Source organism: Mustela lutreola, chromosome 1, assembly GCF_030435805.1.
Source record: "Mustela lutreola isolate mMusLut2 chromosome 1, mMusLut2.pri, whole genome shotgun sequence".
In the NCBI taxonomy this organism is placed as follows: domain Eukaryota; kingdom Metazoa; phylum Chordata; class Mammalia; order Carnivora; family Mustelidae; genus Mustela; species Mustela lutreola.
In genome coordinates, this window is record NC_081290.1 from 62,422,376 (window position 1) to 62,441,617 (window position 19,242).

General features: G+C 49.5%; 2 protein-coding genes across 2 annotated transcripts in view; both read right to left on the reverse strand.

Annotated features, from left to right (window-relative positions):
• Window positions 1-1,876: 1,876 nt before the first annotated feature.
• On the reverse strand, window positions 1,877-4,231 carry DRD5 (dopamine receptor D5). Its single transcript, XM_059154414.1, has one exon. The coding sequence runs from the start codon at window positions 3,790-3,792 to the stop codon at window positions 2,368-2,370; it is 1,425 nt and encodes a 474-aa protein (XP_059010397.1). The 5' UTR covers window positions 3,793-4,231; the 3' UTR covers window positions 1,877-2,367.
• An 11,757-nt stretch (window positions 4,232-15,988) lies between these two features.
• Window positions 15,989-19,242, reverse strand: part of OTOP1 (otopetrin 1) — a 34,824-nt gene continuing 31,570 nt past the window's right edge. The window contains exon 6 of the mRNA XM_059144956.1: window positions 15,989-17,282. Coding sequence (XP_059000939.1) covers window positions 17,112-17,282 — 171 coding nt within the window. The 3' untranslated portion in view covers window positions 15,989-17,111. The remainder of the gene's footprint in view (window positions 17,283-19,242) is intronic.

Consider the following 19,242-nt stretch of genomic DNA (forward strand, 5'->3'; position numbering starts at 1 on the left):
CCACAGGGCAGTGTGGTAGTGATGCTTCGCTCGTCTCCCTCCTGCTGAAGCAGAAGCTCAAGACCCCAGAGTATCTGATTGGTGACCACATTCCTAGAACAATGCCCAGCACAGAGTGTGTGTAAATAATTACAAGAACTGATTGGAGCTCTTTGGCAAAAGGGATTTTTAAGGTTCTCACATAACCCATTTTCCTTCTGTTAAACAAGAAGTTGTTTAAACTGGGGCCTAAAACAGGTTTGCCAAAAAAAAAAAAAAAGAAAAGAAAACAAACCAAAAAAACCCTTGCTTATGACAATGGGTCCCTTAGACTAGATTAGATACACTTAAGAGACATCCAGATTGATTCGGTTTCTCAGACCCTTTCCCTGCAGCTGTGGTCTCCAGAGAAAAGGGAGGAACGAATTGAGCCAAACAAGGATTCACAAGGTCAAAGACATCGGGAAGCAATGCAGAATTCTCTCCTGTTCGGGGATTCACGCCACACCGAAAAGCTCAAAGAAGCCCTGTAGAGAAGAGTTGTTTTCCCCGGGGTTTGCTGCACTACCCTGAGACCCCACCTGAGACCCCCACCATAGCATCAGCACAGTGAAGAACAATTTGGAAAACACTGCTTCACTGTAAGTGTTTCAGCTTACAGATGCGGACAGAAAGTAGGGCCCGGAAAGGTTACTGGACTCATTCAAGGTCACGCAGCCATCTCCTGAATCCTAGAGCACAACCACGTCTCACGGCCCCTGATGTTTCCCTAATGGTCCACAGAAGTGATCAGGTCACCTGCGGCCAATAATGGAACATAGACCTCAGATTCCAATATCAGTATGACGAGATTCTGTATGAAAACTGGGGTACTGAATGGGACTTGGCTTCAACTTCAGTGTGCCAGAGGTACTCATTCACCAAATATTTATGAAGCATTATGTGTCAAGTACGGTACATCTTGCCATGAACAAGACGTGGTTGCTTAGTAGACTGACAATAAAATATCCCGAAAGAGACCAAAATTGATTGAACTGTCCTTGATGAGCCTGCTTCAGAGTAGGGACTTGTAAGAAATTACATATTCAGATTTCATTTGCTTCCATTAACAATGCTCACATTTAGATCCAGTGGTAATAACATGCTCTCAGTTGGAATGGCTCTGGCATAAAACACTTCTCTTCCCCACACAGGCTGCAGAGAAGAACAAAAAGATTGAAAGTCTTTGGGCTCTTTTCATGTTGAGCACCTCAACCAATAGATTTTCCCATTTCAAGTTCATTCAAATATCAACTCAGGCTCCTACCGTTTTGTTAAAGTGCATTCTCTCATTTCCTGGTGCCTACAGATGAAAATGTCTATTTAAAAATGAGATTTGTTTTTTTTAAAGCATATCAGCTCACACATTTCAGAGACTTTCAGAAATGCAGATCAAAAACCATGTAAGCCTTAAACACTACAGATTTGAGATTGAGAAAGATTCAGCTCTTAATGCTCTATGATCTTTTCAATGAACTGATATGGGAGGAATTGGGAGAATTATTTTATGTTATTTAAACAGGAGATTCTAAATGAGAAAAAATACTACAATTCCAGGGCACAGGAGTTCCTATCTGATGCTGTATCACTGAAGCCGGCTTTCAGCACAGACTTGAGATGGATGTATCTAAAAAACAAAACAAAACAAAAAAACAGAGGAATTGGAAGCTCTTCACAGTCCTTGCTCCTGTGTGTACCCGTAAGGCCAATCTGTCTGCAAAGATAAAATAAAGATGTGCTTCCAGACCAAGCCAAATTCTTCCCTGATTTTAAGGATACTCTCATGATTTCTCCAGAAACTGTCCTGAAAACCAATCTGGCGAAGCAAAGATAATCACCCCATCATGCACATAAATTTGTGTTTATTAGACACCAGAACAAATCAGAAAGAGTTCATCAGCTGTTGTAAAGACACAGAGACAGCAGAAAATGCAATAACACAGGGCCACAAGAAGCAAAATGCACAAAAGCCACACACATCCCAGCAGCATGACACACCCACATAGATCCTGTTGTCTAAAAATCAACCAAACAAAAATAAGTGACTAATCAATTCAATTGTTTAAAAGGGAGCCGAGAGTGTATTTTTTAAAGACCAGCTACTACTTTTTTTTTTTTTTTTTTTAAGAATCAAACACCACCTTCTCTTCTCTAACTGGACACTGGTCCATTTCTGCTAGGCTGGGGTATATTTGACTGAGTTGATGCCAAATGGTTCTGCCAATTCTTCAGACACAGAAAATGTGATCCACTGGGCAGCTCTGGAAATGTACTGGTGAGTGTGAATTCTGCATGCTCGTTGATGTCCGTGCTGCTGTGTAGATCCACGAGGGGCACTCCTTATGCTGTTTAATGGAATCCATCCGGGGTGAAAGGCGTTATTTTGCCTAACGAAATCTCCCCCTCGCATTCCAGCTCCCAAGCAGACTCCGCGGCAGGGTCACCATCCCGGGACGTCTGAGAGATCTGGGACACACGATCAAAAGGGCTCTCCTCCTCTTTGTCCACCTCCCCGTCCCCTGGGGTCACGGCGTTGGGGATCATGTGGATGTAGGCAGCTGCGATCTCCTTGTGGAAGATGGTGTCCTGGTTGTAGGAGATGAGTTCATTGCTGATGTTCACGGTCTCCACTGCAGTGTGGGAGCAGAGGTTGCTGCACCCGAGCAGCTGTGCAAACACCTTCCGGAAGTCAGCGTTGAAGGCGTAGATGACAGGGTTGAGGGAGGAGTTGGCCCAGCCGAACCAGACGAAGACGTCGAAGGTGGTCTCACTGACACAGGGAAAGCCAGCCCGAGGACCCTCCGGGCGTCCGCTGCAAAAGGGGACCATGCAGTTAAGGACGAAGAAAGGCAGCCAGCAGCACACGAAGACCCCCATGATCACCGACAGGGTCTTGAGGACCTTGGTCTCCTTCTTGATGGATGTCCGCAGGCTGGTGTCCTGGGCGCAGGCCGTGCGGCTGCGGCAGCTCTGCGCGTGCTCCGCCGCCCTCTCCAGGGAGGAAATCCGGCGGATCTGCACCTGGGCGATACGGTAGATGCGCGTGTAGGTCACGATCATGATGGCCACAGGGATGTAGAAGCTGATGAGCGAAGAAGAGATGGCATAAGTTCGGTTCAGGCTGGAGTCACAGTTTTCCGCCCTCACCTCTGGCTCCCCCGCTTCCTCCCAGGGTGTTCCGTTAGCCAGGCTGGATGGCGGTTCCACCCCGCCCCAGGAGCCTGCCTTGTCCCTGTGCCAGTGGAGTTGAACTGGGATGAAGGAGATAAGAATGGACAAGGACCAGGCCAGGCCAACCATGATCAACGCCACGCGCTGGGTCATCTTGCGTTCATAGCGGAAGGGCCTGGAGATGGCCCAGTAGCGATCCACACTGATGACGCACAGATTCAGGATGGACGCAGTGGAGCACATGATGTCAAAGGCCACCCAGATGTCGCAGAAGGCCCCAAAGGGCCAGTAACCGGCCACCTCGGCGACTGCCTTCCAGGGCATGACCAGCAATGCCACGAAGAGGTCGGACACAGCCAGGGACACGATGAAGACGTTGGTCATCTTGGCGCGCAGGTGGCGGCTGCGCACGATGGCCGCACACACCAGCACGTTGCCCAGCAGGGTCCAGACGATGAGCAGGGTCAGGAGGCCGGCGGTGACCACCTGCGCGGGCCCCAGCGGCGCCGCCCCCTCCGCGCCCCCAGCGGCGCCCCGCTGCGCCAGCTGCTGCTGCCGGAACCGCGCCCGCTCCGCGGTGCGGTTGCGCCCCGGCGGCAGCATGTCAGGTTCGGCCGCGGAGGCGGGCTGCGTGAGGTCCCAACTTCGGCCTTGCGCCCCCCGGGTGACCCATCGGGCCCCCGCGGGCTGGCGCACCGTGACCCGCGGTTAAGGGATCCCGGAGCCCCGGGGGCCGCTCACCGTGCTCTGCGCCAGGGTCCCGAGTGCGCTGGGACTCCTCTGGCTTCCTCGAGCGCCTCCGGGTCGGTGGCTGCGTTGCGCCCTTTCAGGTTCGGCGCCAGGAGCAGGAAGCCGGCCGATGCGCTCCGGGCGGAGGTGGCTGTGACTGTGTCTGGTTCGCAGCCGGAGAAGCCAAGAAACAACCGGCACCGCCGATGGGGCGGGGGTCGGGAGAGGCGGGCGGCGGCTGAGGGTTGCTGTGCTGCCTCTGTCGCGGTCTGCGCCCGGGGCCCGCGCCCCCGCGCCTCCGCGTTCCCCAATCTCCCGCGCAGCCGCCCCACCTGTACCGGGGCGCGCTCACTCTCCGCGCTCCGTCGCCGGAGTCTGGAGGCGAATCCTCAGGTCCGAGAGGCGCTCGCGTGCCAGACCCTCTCCGCGTGCCATGGAAAGCACGCCCCGGGAAGACCAAGGGGTCCTTGACCCAGCCCTGGTGCCCCGGCCCCAGACAAGTTTGGGGAACGGGGAGATAGGGTAGGGATGGGGGAATCGCTGGCTTCTACACTGGGAAAGAGCGTTTGTAAGGTAGGGGGCAGCTTTAGATTTCTACCGGACCCGAGTCCCAACTGGGACTTCATTCCTGGCTGCGTGACCTTGAGCGCCCTAAACTTCACCCGGTCTTGGTTTTCTCATCCACAAAAGAGGCTAATGATTCCTGCTCTTCTCGGTGGTGTAAGGTTCAATGAAATCGACATCTAGAAAAAGCATGCAGGAAGCATGTCTCCTAGAAACCATTTTTTCTAAACTACCCCTCCCCATCCCCATCATCCATTCTAAAATTCAGGCTTAACCTGACCTCTTGGGAGAGTCTTCTTGCCCACCATCAACCCCTCTCCCCCGTCTTTAAGAGATTTTTCTTTTCGGGAATAATTTTGGATGAGCCCAGAAGACAAGGAGGAGGAAGGCAGGCTCCAGTGGCCTGGGAGCCTCCTGCCTGCTGGACAGTCTCAGTCTTTCTCTTTTATAACCTTGAGAAAGATGGATTAACATTTCAGTGCTTGACAGAAGTGGTAATTGAGGCTTGAACCGAAGATCCAAAGCCCAAAGTTTTGAAAAGAATAGCATGCTTCCTCCCTCCAGCAGACAAGTTCCCCTTCTAAAGGGCCAAGTTTCTGCCTGGGTTAAGCTCAGCTGCAGACAGCTGGGGAGAGAAAGAGCTGAGGCATATAGCCACCCTGCACTGAGGTCTAGAAACAGGAACTGGACTCTCTCATTCCCTCCTTAATCTCTCTCTCCACTCACACCTCCCTGCCTCATTCACCCCGCCCCCATCTGCCTGCTGGACCAACTCAGCCTGCCTTCCCCAGGCTCTTCTCCCTCAAATCTTCTCTCCCTTCAGTGCTTTCTGCTGCTGGAGGTGGTGAGACCATCTGTCCAGGGGGTGCACCTACACCTGGGGAGTCATCCTTACTTCCTCTCTCTCCCCATCTCCTAGGAGCTAATCCGCTCCTCTCTCCATTGACACCCCATCCCGGACTGTGTCTTCTTTATGCTGTTTTACGGCGACACGCTGCTAGCTTCCAGATTCTGCCCTGATCCTCTGTCCACTCTCCCATCAATGGCAGGCAGAGTAATCTTTCTCAGATGTGACTGATCATGCCATTCCCCCAGATGGAAAACCCTCAGTATTTCCTCGGGATCCCGATCCTTAACTGTCAGGTAAGCACTAGGAAGTCTTTCAATCATCTCCGCCTTGCTCCACATCTTCTCCTGCCCCTCCTCTTCCACCTACAGCCTGGATTCAAGCCACTGCCACCATGAAACACAAGCAAGCCGGCCAACAAAAAAACATCAGTGATAATTTCCCCAATGGGTCTTATGGCAATCCCTCACCCTGGAATGACCTCCATCCCATCTTGTCTTCCTGGAGAACACCAGCTTAGGATGTCAGAAAAGGACTTGGTTTTTGGAAACAGGTTCGATTTTCAATTCCTTTTACTTTTATCTGGCAAGTACTTATTGAGCACCTGTTACCTCTTACATGCTGTTTTGTTCATGAGAATACAAGGGAGTATAAAAAAATGTACTGTCCCTTCCCTTTACGAGGTTATTAGAGATAGACTTTAATACAAGAATTATCCAAATAAATGTACAATTAGAACCGTGTTGGGTGCTATGAAGGAAAAGTGTAGCAGCGGGGAGTGACCTCAACAAGAAACCAACCAAGGCTCAGAGAGAGCAAGTAAATGGACCAAGATGCCACGGCTAGCAAATTCCCGCTCTTCCTGCTCATTCTTTCTTTCTTTGGTCCACGTAACTGTGATTTCAACCCAACGAAGGACTCCCTTAAATATCTTGTCTTCGTGAGGAGGGCTCCTGAAGCCCTTTGTCTGCTGGGGGACAATGGTTTCGTGTGAGCAGTGGCTGCCCTCTCTCACCCCAGCTCTTTGCCACATTTCCCAAAAGTCTCTCATCGAACTGGGAAGCCAGACTCGTCAGCAAGGACTCTAAGCAAGTAGGCAGCCCATGAACTCCCTGTCTCGCCATCCCAGCCAGAGCCCTGCCCCAGAGGATGGGAACAAGAAACGCTTCCTCTCCTACATTTGGCTCCTACAAAATTGTACCAAAGAGGATTTGCCTAGAACATTTTAGCACAAAGGGGGTTTCCCTAATCTAGCTGGGGAAGTATTCTTCTGTTTGAACTCCCTGATTCTCTTCCTTCTGAAGGTATTATTTTCCACTGGTTTCGCTTCGCTGAGATAAATGACAACATCAAAAGGAACAACAATCAGGATTTGGGTGCTCCTGCTGCAGCTGGCATCAAAAGACTGAACTCTGTTTTATACCCAGAAAGGCTTGGTCCTTGGTTATGGGACACGCCTGAGCTCCCCAAGTGCCAGCCCTGTCCGTGCGCTCCGCTTGCCTCAGCAGAGTCCAGGCAGATGGAGCCATCCACACCCATCCTGCAGATGGAAAAGTGGCCTCAAGCCATGACCTGACAGTGACCTGGAGGCCTCCTCTTCAAACCCAGTGTTCAGCCCCTAGATCTCTGTCCCCTCACAGCTCAGACACACAGGAGTCCTGGAGATGAAAGCATGTCGAATTACCCCACCACCAATGTGAAGGGGCTCTCACCAAATCTGGGGCAACGTGAGCATCAGAATTAATAATGATACTAATGGATTATAATCTGTGTGATACAATGAGAATCTATAGTGATAAACCAGAAAAGGAAGGGAGGAAGGGAGGGAGAAAGGCAAGAGGATGCCAATTGATGTCAAAGGAATAACCGAATTAGAAAATCACAGTTTTGCAACCGTAATGCTAATAGCTGATTTAGACGAGAGTCATCACCAAGTACAAGTTTGGAGAAGAACAGGATATTGACTAAAAGAAAGGATGGTAACTTTATAGTTGAGAAACTGGCAGGCTCTGCCTTCACTAGTGAACAGAGTTCACACGACCGGGCTAGGACATAAAGACATCAAGGAGCCCGTGGTGGGACATCCTGAGGCCACACAGCCTCCTTATCCAGTATCCGTGCCCCCTGAGGAGATAGCAGACAGACCCAGACAGAGAGACCATCAACAATGGACCTGAACCCTTCAAAGTACTGACGTCCCAACAGGCAAAGAAAGCTGGCCCAGGTCAAAGGAGACACAGAGGCATGCCGACTGGATCAGGGGAGAGATCCTTTGAAGACTATTATTGGGACAGTTGGCAAAATGATTATGTGGATCATGAGGATCATGTATATTAGACAACTCTTGACAATGAAACCACTGAAAATTGACAGTTAGTGACCATTAGACAACTGTATGGTATCAATTCTAAGTTTCCTGAATTAGGTCACTAGATGCTGCTTGTTCTTGGAGAGTACATGCTGAAACGTCCGGAGTGGAAGGAGCGGCATGCCCCTAACCACATTTCAGGGCTTCAGGAAGAAACGAGGGTACCATGTCATATCCCACCATGTCCATGCCAGAGAGAGAGAGCCAAGTGGTCAGGAACACTTGGTGAATCTGGTGGAGGCTACAAGGAAGTTCGTCCTCTGACAACGCTCCCACATGTTTGAAATTATATAAAAATAAAAGAAAATTCAAATAAATACATTGATTAGAAATGCATTCAGCTGTGAGTAATGGAAGGTCTGCCTACTCATGGCTTTATGCAATACAGACATTTAATCCTCTCACATAACAAGAACTTCCGAATGAACAGGCAAGGGGCTGGTGCAGAAACTCAGTGACAGGACTAAGGAACCAGGTCCTTTTAATCCAATGTGCCACTTTTCTCAGTGTTGTGGCTTTTGTCTCCTTGGAGCCTCCTGGTCACAGGCTGGCTATTACAGACAGCTGTGGGTACCATGATCAAGTTCAGCCTCCAGGAGCAAAACGGGGTGGGGGGAGCTATATCAGGGGGTGTTTTTTTGTGTTTTTTTTTAAGATTTTATTTATTTATTTTACAGAGAGAGATCACAAGTAGACAGAGAGGCAGGCAGAGAGAGAGAGGGAAGCAGGCTCCCTGCTGAGCAGAGAGCCCGATACGGGACTCGATCCCAGGACCCTGAGATCATGACCTGAGCTGAAGGCAGTGGCTTAACCCACTGAGCCACCCAGGCGCCCAGGGGGTGTTTTCTTAATGTGTATCTGACCTATCACCAGTGAAGTAGACCTTACGAGGCACTTAGCTCTTGTTAGCCAGAAGAAAACCAGCCCTAATGACAAGGCAGACTTCAAATGGCTTCAAGCATCAGGCCATGGGAAACGGAATGCCAGTGCTTGGCTTCATCCCCAAAGACTGGGCGCTTTGCTTCCCCGACCAAAATCAGGGTTTTCTTAGCAAGAAAAGGATTGTCACTGAGAGGGCAGTTAACAGTGTGTGCCATAATTAATATTTGTGAAGCTCCTGCCCGGTCGACACAAGACAGAGGGACTCCGTTCTTAACCCCCAGAGCTCATGGTGTGAGTTCCTGGGCAGTCCCGTACCCCTCCCCCACACCCCACAGCTCTCTGTGCAGGGCAGGGAAGCCCCTTCAGAGCTCAGCTACGATGGGATGCTGCGACCTCACTGAGTTGATTCGGGTTTTTCCAAAAAGAAATACATAAATAGCTATTTAACCTGCAAATACCAAATAAATATGTGGGGGGGGTTCCCAAGTTTTCTGCCATATTGAAACTATTTCCCAGTTCCCGTTTTTGTCTCAAGAGATCATCAAGCATCTATCCATTTGTTTCTTAAAGCCACAATTATTAGGAAGCTCCTCCTTTGTTGGTAGAGGGGACACAGCTGGGGAACAAAACAGACACTATCCCTTCTTCGTAAGGCTTATAGTTAAGTAGTTTTAAAAAAATGTTTATGGGCTCCTGGGTGGCTCAGTCAGTTAAGCGTCTGCCTTTGGCTCAGGTCATGATCCCAGGGAGCCTGCTTCTCGCTCTCCCTCTGCTGCTCCCCACCCCCAACTACATGCACTCTCTCACTTGCTTGGCTTTCCCTCTCCCTCTCAAATAAATTTTTAAAAATCTTTAAAAAATGTAAAAAAAGAAAAAGAAAAAAGAGGAAGCTTATAGTAAGTGGTCAAACAACCCCACACATAACTGTGTAATTAACAGATACAATAGTTACAATGAAAGAAAGCTAGTTGGTGCTATGAACCCTCGTAACAGGAACTCCAGACCCCGTGTAGGGGTGAGTGAAGACTTCCCTGAGAAGCTGTTGCTTGGATGGAGATCTACGAAAGCAGCTGAATTAACTAAGTGGAAGGAAGAGGAAGCAGTGAGTGCTAAGGTCCTGAGGCAGAAAGAAACAGAGCATGTCCAAAGAATGGAAGACGCTGGTCAGTGTGGGGGAGCACAGAGGGAAAGTGGAGCATTAGGAAAGGCCAGACGGTGGGGAGCTAGGACCATTCTGGACCCTGCAGGCCAAGGTAAGGATTATGGTTTTCAACTCAAGCAATGAAAAGCCATTGGGGGATGTTGTTTGGGGGAGGGATAGGAGCCCAACTGCCTTCCTCAAACTCTACTCTCACCACAATGAGGAGGGCAGACTGCTAGGGGACAGGGATGCACTGGAGAAGAGAGCAATGAGGCTCCTTCAGGAGATCCAGAGGAGATGACCGTTCGTCGGAGTGGGCAGGAGGTGGAAGCGGGGAGAAGCACATGATGCCAAGAGATTTGGAAGTAGACGTGACAGGTGTGGCTGTTGCTTGGAGATGCGGCACAAGGAGCACGTAAAGACATGCCTTGGATGTCGGGCTTGCAAGACAGACAGGCCCATGCCATCCACGGGAATGAAGACAAGGAGGGAGAACCTGAAAAACAATCTGAGGGTTTTGAAGGGGCAGGGGGTGGGAGGTCGGGGTACCAGGTGGTGGGTATTATACAGGGCACGGATTGCATGGAGCACTGGGTGTGGTGCAAAAATAATGAATACTGTTACGCTGAAAATAAAAAATAAATTTAAAATAAATTAATTTTTTAATTTTTTTTTTTAAAAGGAGGGAGAACCAGCCAGAGGACTGAGAACTCTTGAGTTTGGGGTCAGACACATTCAGTTTAAGTGCCTATGGGACATCGAAGCTGCTGGAAACAACCAGCAGGGAACCGAGAGGTCGGGCTGCAAATGCACATTTTGGAGTCAGCAGCATCTAGACAGTAAAGAAGCCAGTGGCCATGAACTAGAGCACCAAGGAGAGCCGAGTGAAAAGCCAAGAGGACGCAGGGCAGCAACACCACCTGCCCAAGGAAAGGGTGAAGAGCCTGCAGGCGGAGAGTGGGGGTCGGGGTGGGCAGAGCAGTGGGAGGAGCCCCAGGGGAGCAGGTCATCAAAGCCAGGACCCTGTGCACCCGCCTCTCCTCCCCGCCCTCTGCAGACAGGGAAACCAACAGGAAAGGGCTTGATCCGTGCCCTGGACGCCAGCTTTCCCTGGGCAGACTGCACTGACAATCCCCAGCTCGCATTTGCTCCATTTTCTGCTCCTGTGTGAGGCACGTCTCTGCCACATAATCTTTTTGTGTAGGTGTTGTTGTTAACCACCTTGCAAAACGTAAAAGCCATTCTTAGCTCACAGAGGGTAGTTTGCCGACTCCTGGCCTGGATGTACTCACACGCCCTCCTCCGTGGGGAGGGGGCTTATTCTGTCTGGCTTCGGCCAGTCATCCACAACTGGTGTTCCAGAAACATCTGCCAGAGGCAACACTCGCTGCTGTCAGGAAGACAGTCCCTGTTCCTCTTCCGCCCCAGCGGTTCCTCCCTCCCAAGGAGGAGGGCAGAAGGCGCTTGCAGGCTTCCAGAGAGGTGGTCCCTGTGCTCTCTCCAGGGGCCAGAACAAACCGAGGGGAGCGCAGCCTAACCCAGGGCTCTTCTGGGCCAGGCCTCGGGCGCCACCTTGTGCCTTAGAGGCGAAGAGGGAGCTGGAGGCCTGTGCTAGAAGCAGGGGGCAGTCTGCCAAGCCCTTAAAAAATGAATCTTTGAACACTGAAACAATAAAATAAAATTTTTTAAAAAAGATTCTCTCTCTAAAAAGAAAAAAAAATCATTCATGGAAACGTGCCAGTCGTGACCTCCGCCGTGTTCCAGGCATTTCCACACACCATGGAATACTCTGGGTTGTGAGGGCGGCAACCCATGTGGTGAGGCCTGGGGTAGAAGGAGGCTAAGCCTTTACCCTCACAAGACAGATGGTTGTGTCCAGGACAGAGAAGCACAAACACATAAGTAAATGACTAAGAATAAAGGGGCCAAGGTGAAGGGTCACAGGGGGATCTATTTAGACAGATGACCAGGGCACCCCTCACAATGGAGGGACCTCTCTGCACAGCCTGAGGGATGAAAAGAGGCTGACCCAGTTCAAGGAGACAGAGAAGCATTCTCCTGAGAGAGAGAGATTAGCACGTGCAAAGGTCCTGAGGAACAGAGTTTGCGGGATCCAAGGCAGTCAAGGGAGCTGTATGTGGCTGCAGCAGTGGCTGCAGGTGGGGGTCTCTGGGGGAGGGTGACAGAGAGGGGAATTGACGTAAGACGAAGATGAAGTCGCAGAGATCAGATAGTGAAGATCCTGGCAGACCATGGTCAAGAATTTGTACTTTCTTCTAAAAGCAATGAGAAGCCAATGAAGTGTTTAAGCAGGGGACTTGATTTAATTTATATTTCTGAGACAGTGAACTCTCATGGTGGTTTTTAATGTGGCTGAAACAGCATACCACAATTCTCATTCCTTTTGAGTATTAAAACACTGCCTTGATCCCTCCCCACCCCCTCCCCATGGTCCCCTAAGGTCAGCTCTGAGGAGGAGCTAATGTTGCTGCCCTTCCCCATCAGACCTTGTGAAAATGTCTTCCCAGCCCGCTGCCCCAGCCTCCTCCCTGACCACGTTCTGGGGGACTCTCCTCACATGGGAACACCCCATGTTCCACAAAGCCTCTTGAAGGGAACAAGGATGTGGGAGGTGCTGGGGGCAGGGGGAAGGAACACCCTTGCTGAAACTCTTAACTAGTTCTCAGCATCCCTAGGAGAACCCAGAATCCTCCCAAGCTCTCACCTGGGAGTGAGGACAGCCCCCGACACACACTACAGCAGCCCAGAGCTTGGAGGGGGCACAGACGTGTCAGTTTTCATCCATCACCCATCCCCTCATTGGGTACTCTTGAGGCTGCTCCAGGTGGGCCAGATCTCCCCTAGTGTTGCCCTGAAAGCGCAGGCAAGGACTCCTAGGAAAGACACCAGTGCCCCCTGCTGGTCGTGCTCTTCCCCAGCCGAACTCACAGGGGTCGGAGAACCCTGTTTCTAGTAGCTTCCATCCCTCACCATTTTAAGCCACATGTAGCAATTTATAACTGAGTAAAAAGGGAAATACCCTGTCAAGCTGATGGATTGTTCTGTCCATGTATCCTCAAGCAATTGTTGGACGGATTTTTTTTTTTTTTTTACCAAATTGACTTTCTTTTTAAGACTATGTAATAGGAAAAGGGTTTTTTTCAAGTGTAATAGTCCATCACTACAATTTACTAGCCATGTATGTTCCCTAGCATGCCCAAAGGCTCCTTCCACTCAACTAGAGTAGTAACACTCACCCAACCTGGCAGCGGCTTCATAGAGAGGTACCAGAGATGCCCTGTGGGCTGCTGGGGTTACACGGAAGGCTCCTGACTGGTGTTTGTGAGGACAGACAAAGGAATCTGATCTGTCCTCCAAGGCACAAGTGACCAGCAGGTGCTGGTAGCATTTAGTTCCAGTGTTTGCAAAATGTCTTGTGGACGGGGTGTCTTTTCTAAGGCATGCCTGGCGTCCCAGGTCTGGATGTGAGCCTGGGTGTCCAGTTCCGAAATTCTTGCCCTTCCCCCTTCCATGCAGCCCCACCAAGAGCCAGGGTACTCCTAGAGCGTGAGTCGAAATGCTGGCTTGGTGGGTGGCAGGAACGAATGAGATTGAGCTAGCAAATGCACCTGTACGAGGTTGCAAGAGGTGAGTAACGCATTTTCCTGATACCCATACTTGGGACATCACTCCCCTCGGTGAAGAACGATATGGGAAGGCAAATTGATCTTGAGTTTCCTGATGAGCCCAGAATCATCCAAGGGGTTGGGGGATCTTGACAGCTGATGGCATTGAGTTACCCCACCTGGGGGATCTACCTGCTGAGGGGACCAGACAAGGTGGCTTTGATACCCTCCTCCCAACGACAGTGGATGAATATTGGAAGCTCACCTTCTCTGATAACTCTACGTTGCTCTTCCTTACGTTGACTTTCTTTTCTCTTTCCTTCACATGTTGTTATTGTGAAATATCTCAGACATATTAAAAAGCACAGAAGAAAATATAACAAATGCTTCTATACAGGTCACTTTGCCAGAACAATCAAACACTGCAGACACAACATGCACTCAGCTGTCTGTCCCCACCCCGGTCCTGCATCCTCCTTCCTCCCCAGGCCATAGATGACCACTTTACCGAACTCGGGGTGCACTCTTACTTCACATGTGATTATAATTTTACTGCATATATATGCCAGAAATATCAGATTGTCTTGCTTGTTTTTAAGTGTTATATTAACATATCACATCAGTTACACCATCATGATACTTCATTATCGATACAGCGTTACCTTGAGGGATGACTTGTATCATTGCTTAGAGTTCCAACCCATTCATTTCTCACTGCTGTGTAATATTCCCTGGTGGGAATAGGCCATAGTTTATCCATTCTGATGGACATTTCAGCAGTTTTTCTTTCTTTCCGACAAGCACCCCTGGAGTGGACGTTTCTGAGCACGACTTCTTGCTCATACGTCTGAGGATATCCCTGGAGCTCACTCTCAGGGGTAGAATTGCTAGGTCTTAAGGAATGTGCGCTTTCAGCCCTACTCTATGTTGCCAGCTGATCTCCCATTTGGCTTTTACCAATTTACGCTCCTGCCAGCAGTGTGTGTGCCTTCACTTTCCCTCACATTTGGCCAACTCTTGCCACTTGGATGAATGGGAAATGGCATCTCGTTACTGTGTTAATTAGCATTTCTCTTATTCTAGCCTTGAGGGCGTGACTCTCGTTGATTGCACACTCGGGTTCCTCATCTGTGAGCTGCTTTGGTATTAAGGTAACAGATTTTCCTTGCTGCCTAAGCCAGCTTAGTTAGGCTTGACTCCCTGTGGGTCAAAGCCACCTGGCTGTGATAGCCAACCCTGAGTCTGCGAGCTCTACTCATTTAGAGCCAAGAAATGATCCATCTTTAAGGTCCCTTCTCAGAGGTTCTGAGCCCAGGAAGACTGTGCTGACTTTTCCCAGCTCTGATGGCACCCCATGGCTTCCCTGAAACCCTCACACCTGGATCAGTCGTTCCCAGCCTTCCTGTGATTCCCTTTATCTCTTTGGCAGAGCCCTAATCCCACAGGCAGAGGTCCTAGGGCTGTACTAATGTGCTCAGAACAGGGGGAAATTAACACCAGACAAAATGGGGTCCTCTGGATAAATGGGCATTCACATGTAGCCATCTCGTGCAGGGTGGTTTATCAACACATGAAAAGACTTAGCCAAGAAAATGCTCACTGCAGCCTCACTTATAATTGAAGAAAAAAAAAAAAGTGGGGGGAAAGAAACCATCAAATGTCTCTAAATGCCCAACATTGGGGTCTGACTAAATAAGGAATGCTACATCCCTCCAAGGAATGTACTTTGAAGTTGGCCAAGGTCATATTGCAGAAGAGGACACAACGTCAAGGAATGTTGTTCAGGAGTCCGGACTTGAGGTCCAGGACTCCCAGGGAGATGCTTCTAGAAGGGAGTTGGCATCACCTGAGATACTTACTTAAGCATCCTGAGCCCCCCTCCAGCCCAACAGAACCTGAACTTCTGGCTGGAAAGGCAGGAAACCTAATAGGCTCCCCCAGATGATTCTTATACATGCTAAAGTGTGAGAATCTGTGCCATGGGGATGCCAAAAGTTAAGAAACACACTGGTGTATTAAAAGAAAGAGAAGCTAGTTATATGCAAATTCAGTACATACAAAAATAATCTCATCCATGTGTATGTGCATGCACATGTATGTATGTGCATGTGTGTGTGTCCTGAGGACCAAAAATTAACAGCAGTTACCTCTAGATCACGGTTTCTCAGCCAGGACACTATTAGCCTTTGGGGCCAGCTAATTCTCTGCTGCGGGTACCATCCCGTGCGTCGTGGGAAGTTGAACAGCATCTCAGCTAGCTGCCCACTAGATGCCCACAGCCCCCATCAACCCCCCCCCCCAGCAGTCACCATAAAAAGTATCTCCAGACTTTGCCAAATGTCCCCAGGGGGACAAGATGGTCCAGGTTGAAAACCACCACCCTTAATAGAAGGTATGATAGACAACCTTTCACTTTGTTTTTAGTCCATCTGCCCATTTTTTATTTTTTTTTTTTCTGGAATGAACATCAAGTATTTGAGTCATGTAAAAAATCTGGTGTTTCTTAAAATGCCCTTGCCCATGCTGCCCCCCCTAAAATACACTCAGATGAGAAGATGTTCACATTAGTACTGATGGTTAAGTAAACTACTTTTATTCTGAACTTGAAATGATTATGGCAAAGTACATACAAAGGCCTTCCCCATGTCATTATTTCTTAAGAGGCTTTAAAATATTTATAACCTTTAGAATAGGCATCCTAATTTTAAGTACATGTCTTATAGAAACCATTATATAGGAAATGCTTTACAAAGGTACTTGATTTTTTTGCAGAGTCCCTTATAAAAACCAAAAAGTATAAACACTCTAAAACCAACAATAAGAAGCTGACTATGGCCCGTCCACTTGATGGACTACAATACAGGATCAAAATGATATTTGCAAAGAGTTTGGAACAATGTGAAGGAAGAGTTTATGCTCTTTTGTTAAGTGACAAAGAGGCAGGTACAAAATGGAACCTGTCACATCATCACTGGTGAGCATAACAATGATCACAACAAAAAGAATCCTGGGCAGGAACACAGATAAGAGAAATACAGCAAGGTGTGAAAAATACAACAGTGGCATCCGAGGTGGATTTTTCCTCTCTAGTCTTCTAAAATGTCCACATTTTCTGTAATAAGCATATATGTATTAACAATGATAGAAAAAAAAGTAAAATTTTAAAAAAAACCTCAAAATGATCACAAACAAAAATGTGCCAACATTTCGGGCAAGAAATACTTCTCCATACTGATCTATACACTAATTTCCATCCAGATGATAAAAATAACTTTGTTCAAAAACTTAAACATATTCAGAAAGTACAATATGAACTAAACGTGCTTGTCTCTACATTGATCAGCCCTGGGAAGGATAAAATGTAAGGATGATTATATGACTCAGATGGGCAGAAAAAGTTGTAGGGAGTCACATGATAACAGAAAACAATTTTTATGAAAAAAGAACTGGATCATTTTTCTTTCCCCAACCTGGGATCCCATTCTTTTAAAACAAAGGAGCTCATTTAAAAGGAGATAAAATAATTTGGGTTCAATTAGAATGAGCTAACCAAGGCCAGATTTCAGCCGCCTCATTGATGCTGAGCTAACTTGATTACATTCACTGGGGTGACGAACAATTCCAGCTCACAGGAAACACAATTGGTACAAACAAAGGCAGCCCTCCTGCATTTGTCAGGCAATGTTTGCCCAACCTGGCCATTCCCAGGTGGCTTCAGTGAATTCTCTTGTTAAGTCACTCCTCGGGCTTTGATGCAGACACAGACTATATCTTACAATAGACCTCAAAGAGAGAGGCAGCTGCATGCATTCGGTAGAAAATAGAAAAAGGCATTGCCAGGTTGACCACAATTATCCAAGGTTCAAAGCCAAAGACAATCTCCTCCAATCCGTTGTCGTACTCAGGGCGGCAGCCGAAGGCGGGAGGGATCCAGAGCTGGAAAAGAAGAGGAGCCCGTGTTAGCAGCCGCCTTGGAAGCCCCATGTGACCCCCAGGCTCTGGCCTGGACTCAGGGACACGGAGCCACACCTGTCTCTGCACCACATGCACGTCTCCACAGAGCTCGTCAAATCCGCACAGCCCACCTGACCCTTCTGTTCCTTGGCCCCATCCTGAGTGAACACTGTTCACACCCACCTGACTCTCTCCATCCCTACAGCCATCACCTTGGATGGGTCCTCAGGATCCCCCACCGGGGTATGGTCACACACACACATCCTCCCCTACTCTAGTGGATGCCTTCCATCCACCACAGATCTGACGGTGGGAGTGATCTTTGTAAAGCACACATCTGACCTTGACATTCCTCTGCTTGTCACTCTCCAGTGGCTCCCAACAGCCTTCAGGAGAGAGTCCAATTTCCCCCAGTGACCAGGCACCTGTCCACGTCTCTATGTCCCTCACTATGTCTTTCACTCCCACCTCTGAAGGCCAGATATGCCTTTCTCCCTCAAGTCTTCAGCTTTGCTTGTGCCTCTTCCTTTGTCACAGGCTCCCTGTCTGCCTTTTTTGACTGAATCCTACCTTATTCCAAGTCCTGAGATTACCACTCCTTCCAGGAAGTCCTCCTGGAGGACTTCCTGGAAGGAAGTTCATTCCCACCGCCCCCAGGGTTTACCTACAGCAGAGGTCACCTGTTTATCATACCCGCTTTCACACACTAACATTGGTGCTCAGATCCCAGCCACATGGGCCTGGGCTACTGAGTTCCGGTGTCTCCTCTCTGGCTTGACCTAGAGAGAGAGCCCAGGCCCTGCACACATCCCCCCCAACTAGGGGAAAGGAGCACACGCTTTGGAGCACATCTGGGTTTGTGGCTCTTATGGACTCTCATTTAACCCCTCCAAGCCCTCAGTGTCCTCACCTGTAAGATGCGAACACGGACACCCATCTCCCACAGCTCAGAAGAGAATAAAACCCCAATTACTTTTGCAAAACCAAAAGCCATAACCTGTTGTCAACTGCTGCTCATGGAAGCCACACACTGGTCCCCGCCCCCCTTGGTCTCCCTGCCCTGAGTTCTTCTCCTCCACCCCTGCACGGTGGCAGGCAGCCTCTCAGATGACCTCCCCCTCCCATCCCACCTTCTGGGAGTCACGTGCTTGTGAAGCCCCCTCCCCTTGAGTCCAGCTCAGCCTTAGTGATTTGCCTCTCCCATTGGAATATGACAAAATTCATGAGGTGTCACTTCTGAGATTGGGTAACGAAAGGCTGCAGAGTCCCTCTTGCTCATGCCCTTGTGCAGGAGAGGGAGCTGTCCGCCCCCCCCCTTTGTGTGCTGCCTTGTGACCAGGTACCGAGGGAGCTCCCAGCCCAGCAGCTCTCAAGGAACTCACGCCCTAGACCCAGCAGCACCCCCAGGAGCAGGCTGGGAAAGAGCCCCCAAGAGTCCATTCTGAAGTGGCAGCTGCCCCCAGTGGGCCATGTACTCCTAGTAAGGGACCCTAGCAGAGCACCGGCTGAGCAGGGTTTGGACTCCTGCTCCACAGACGCCATGACAAGGAGGTGGTGTTTGGGTTGCTGAGTGTGGGGTGATTTCTTACAAAGCAGGAACTAATGACATGGGCTTCTTCGTACAGGTGTCACTGTGTATCTCTGCCCCACTGTGTTCTCAGGCTCTGCTTCTCAGGCCCCTCCCACCACTCCACCTGCTCCTCGCCAGCTGGTCCCCAGCTCTTCCTTTGCTCAGTCTCTCGGGGTTGGCCAGAGGCTCACCCCTGGGTCCTTCCCTCTACACACGTGATCTCTGGATGAGCTCCCCCAGTCTTAGCTGTAAGTACCCACTATCGGCCGATGACTCCCCAGCTGGAATCATGCACCTGCTCCTCCCTGGAGGACCCCACAGGCTTCGTGGTGTCTCACCTGAATCTCAAACTACCTCCCCCACCACCATCAG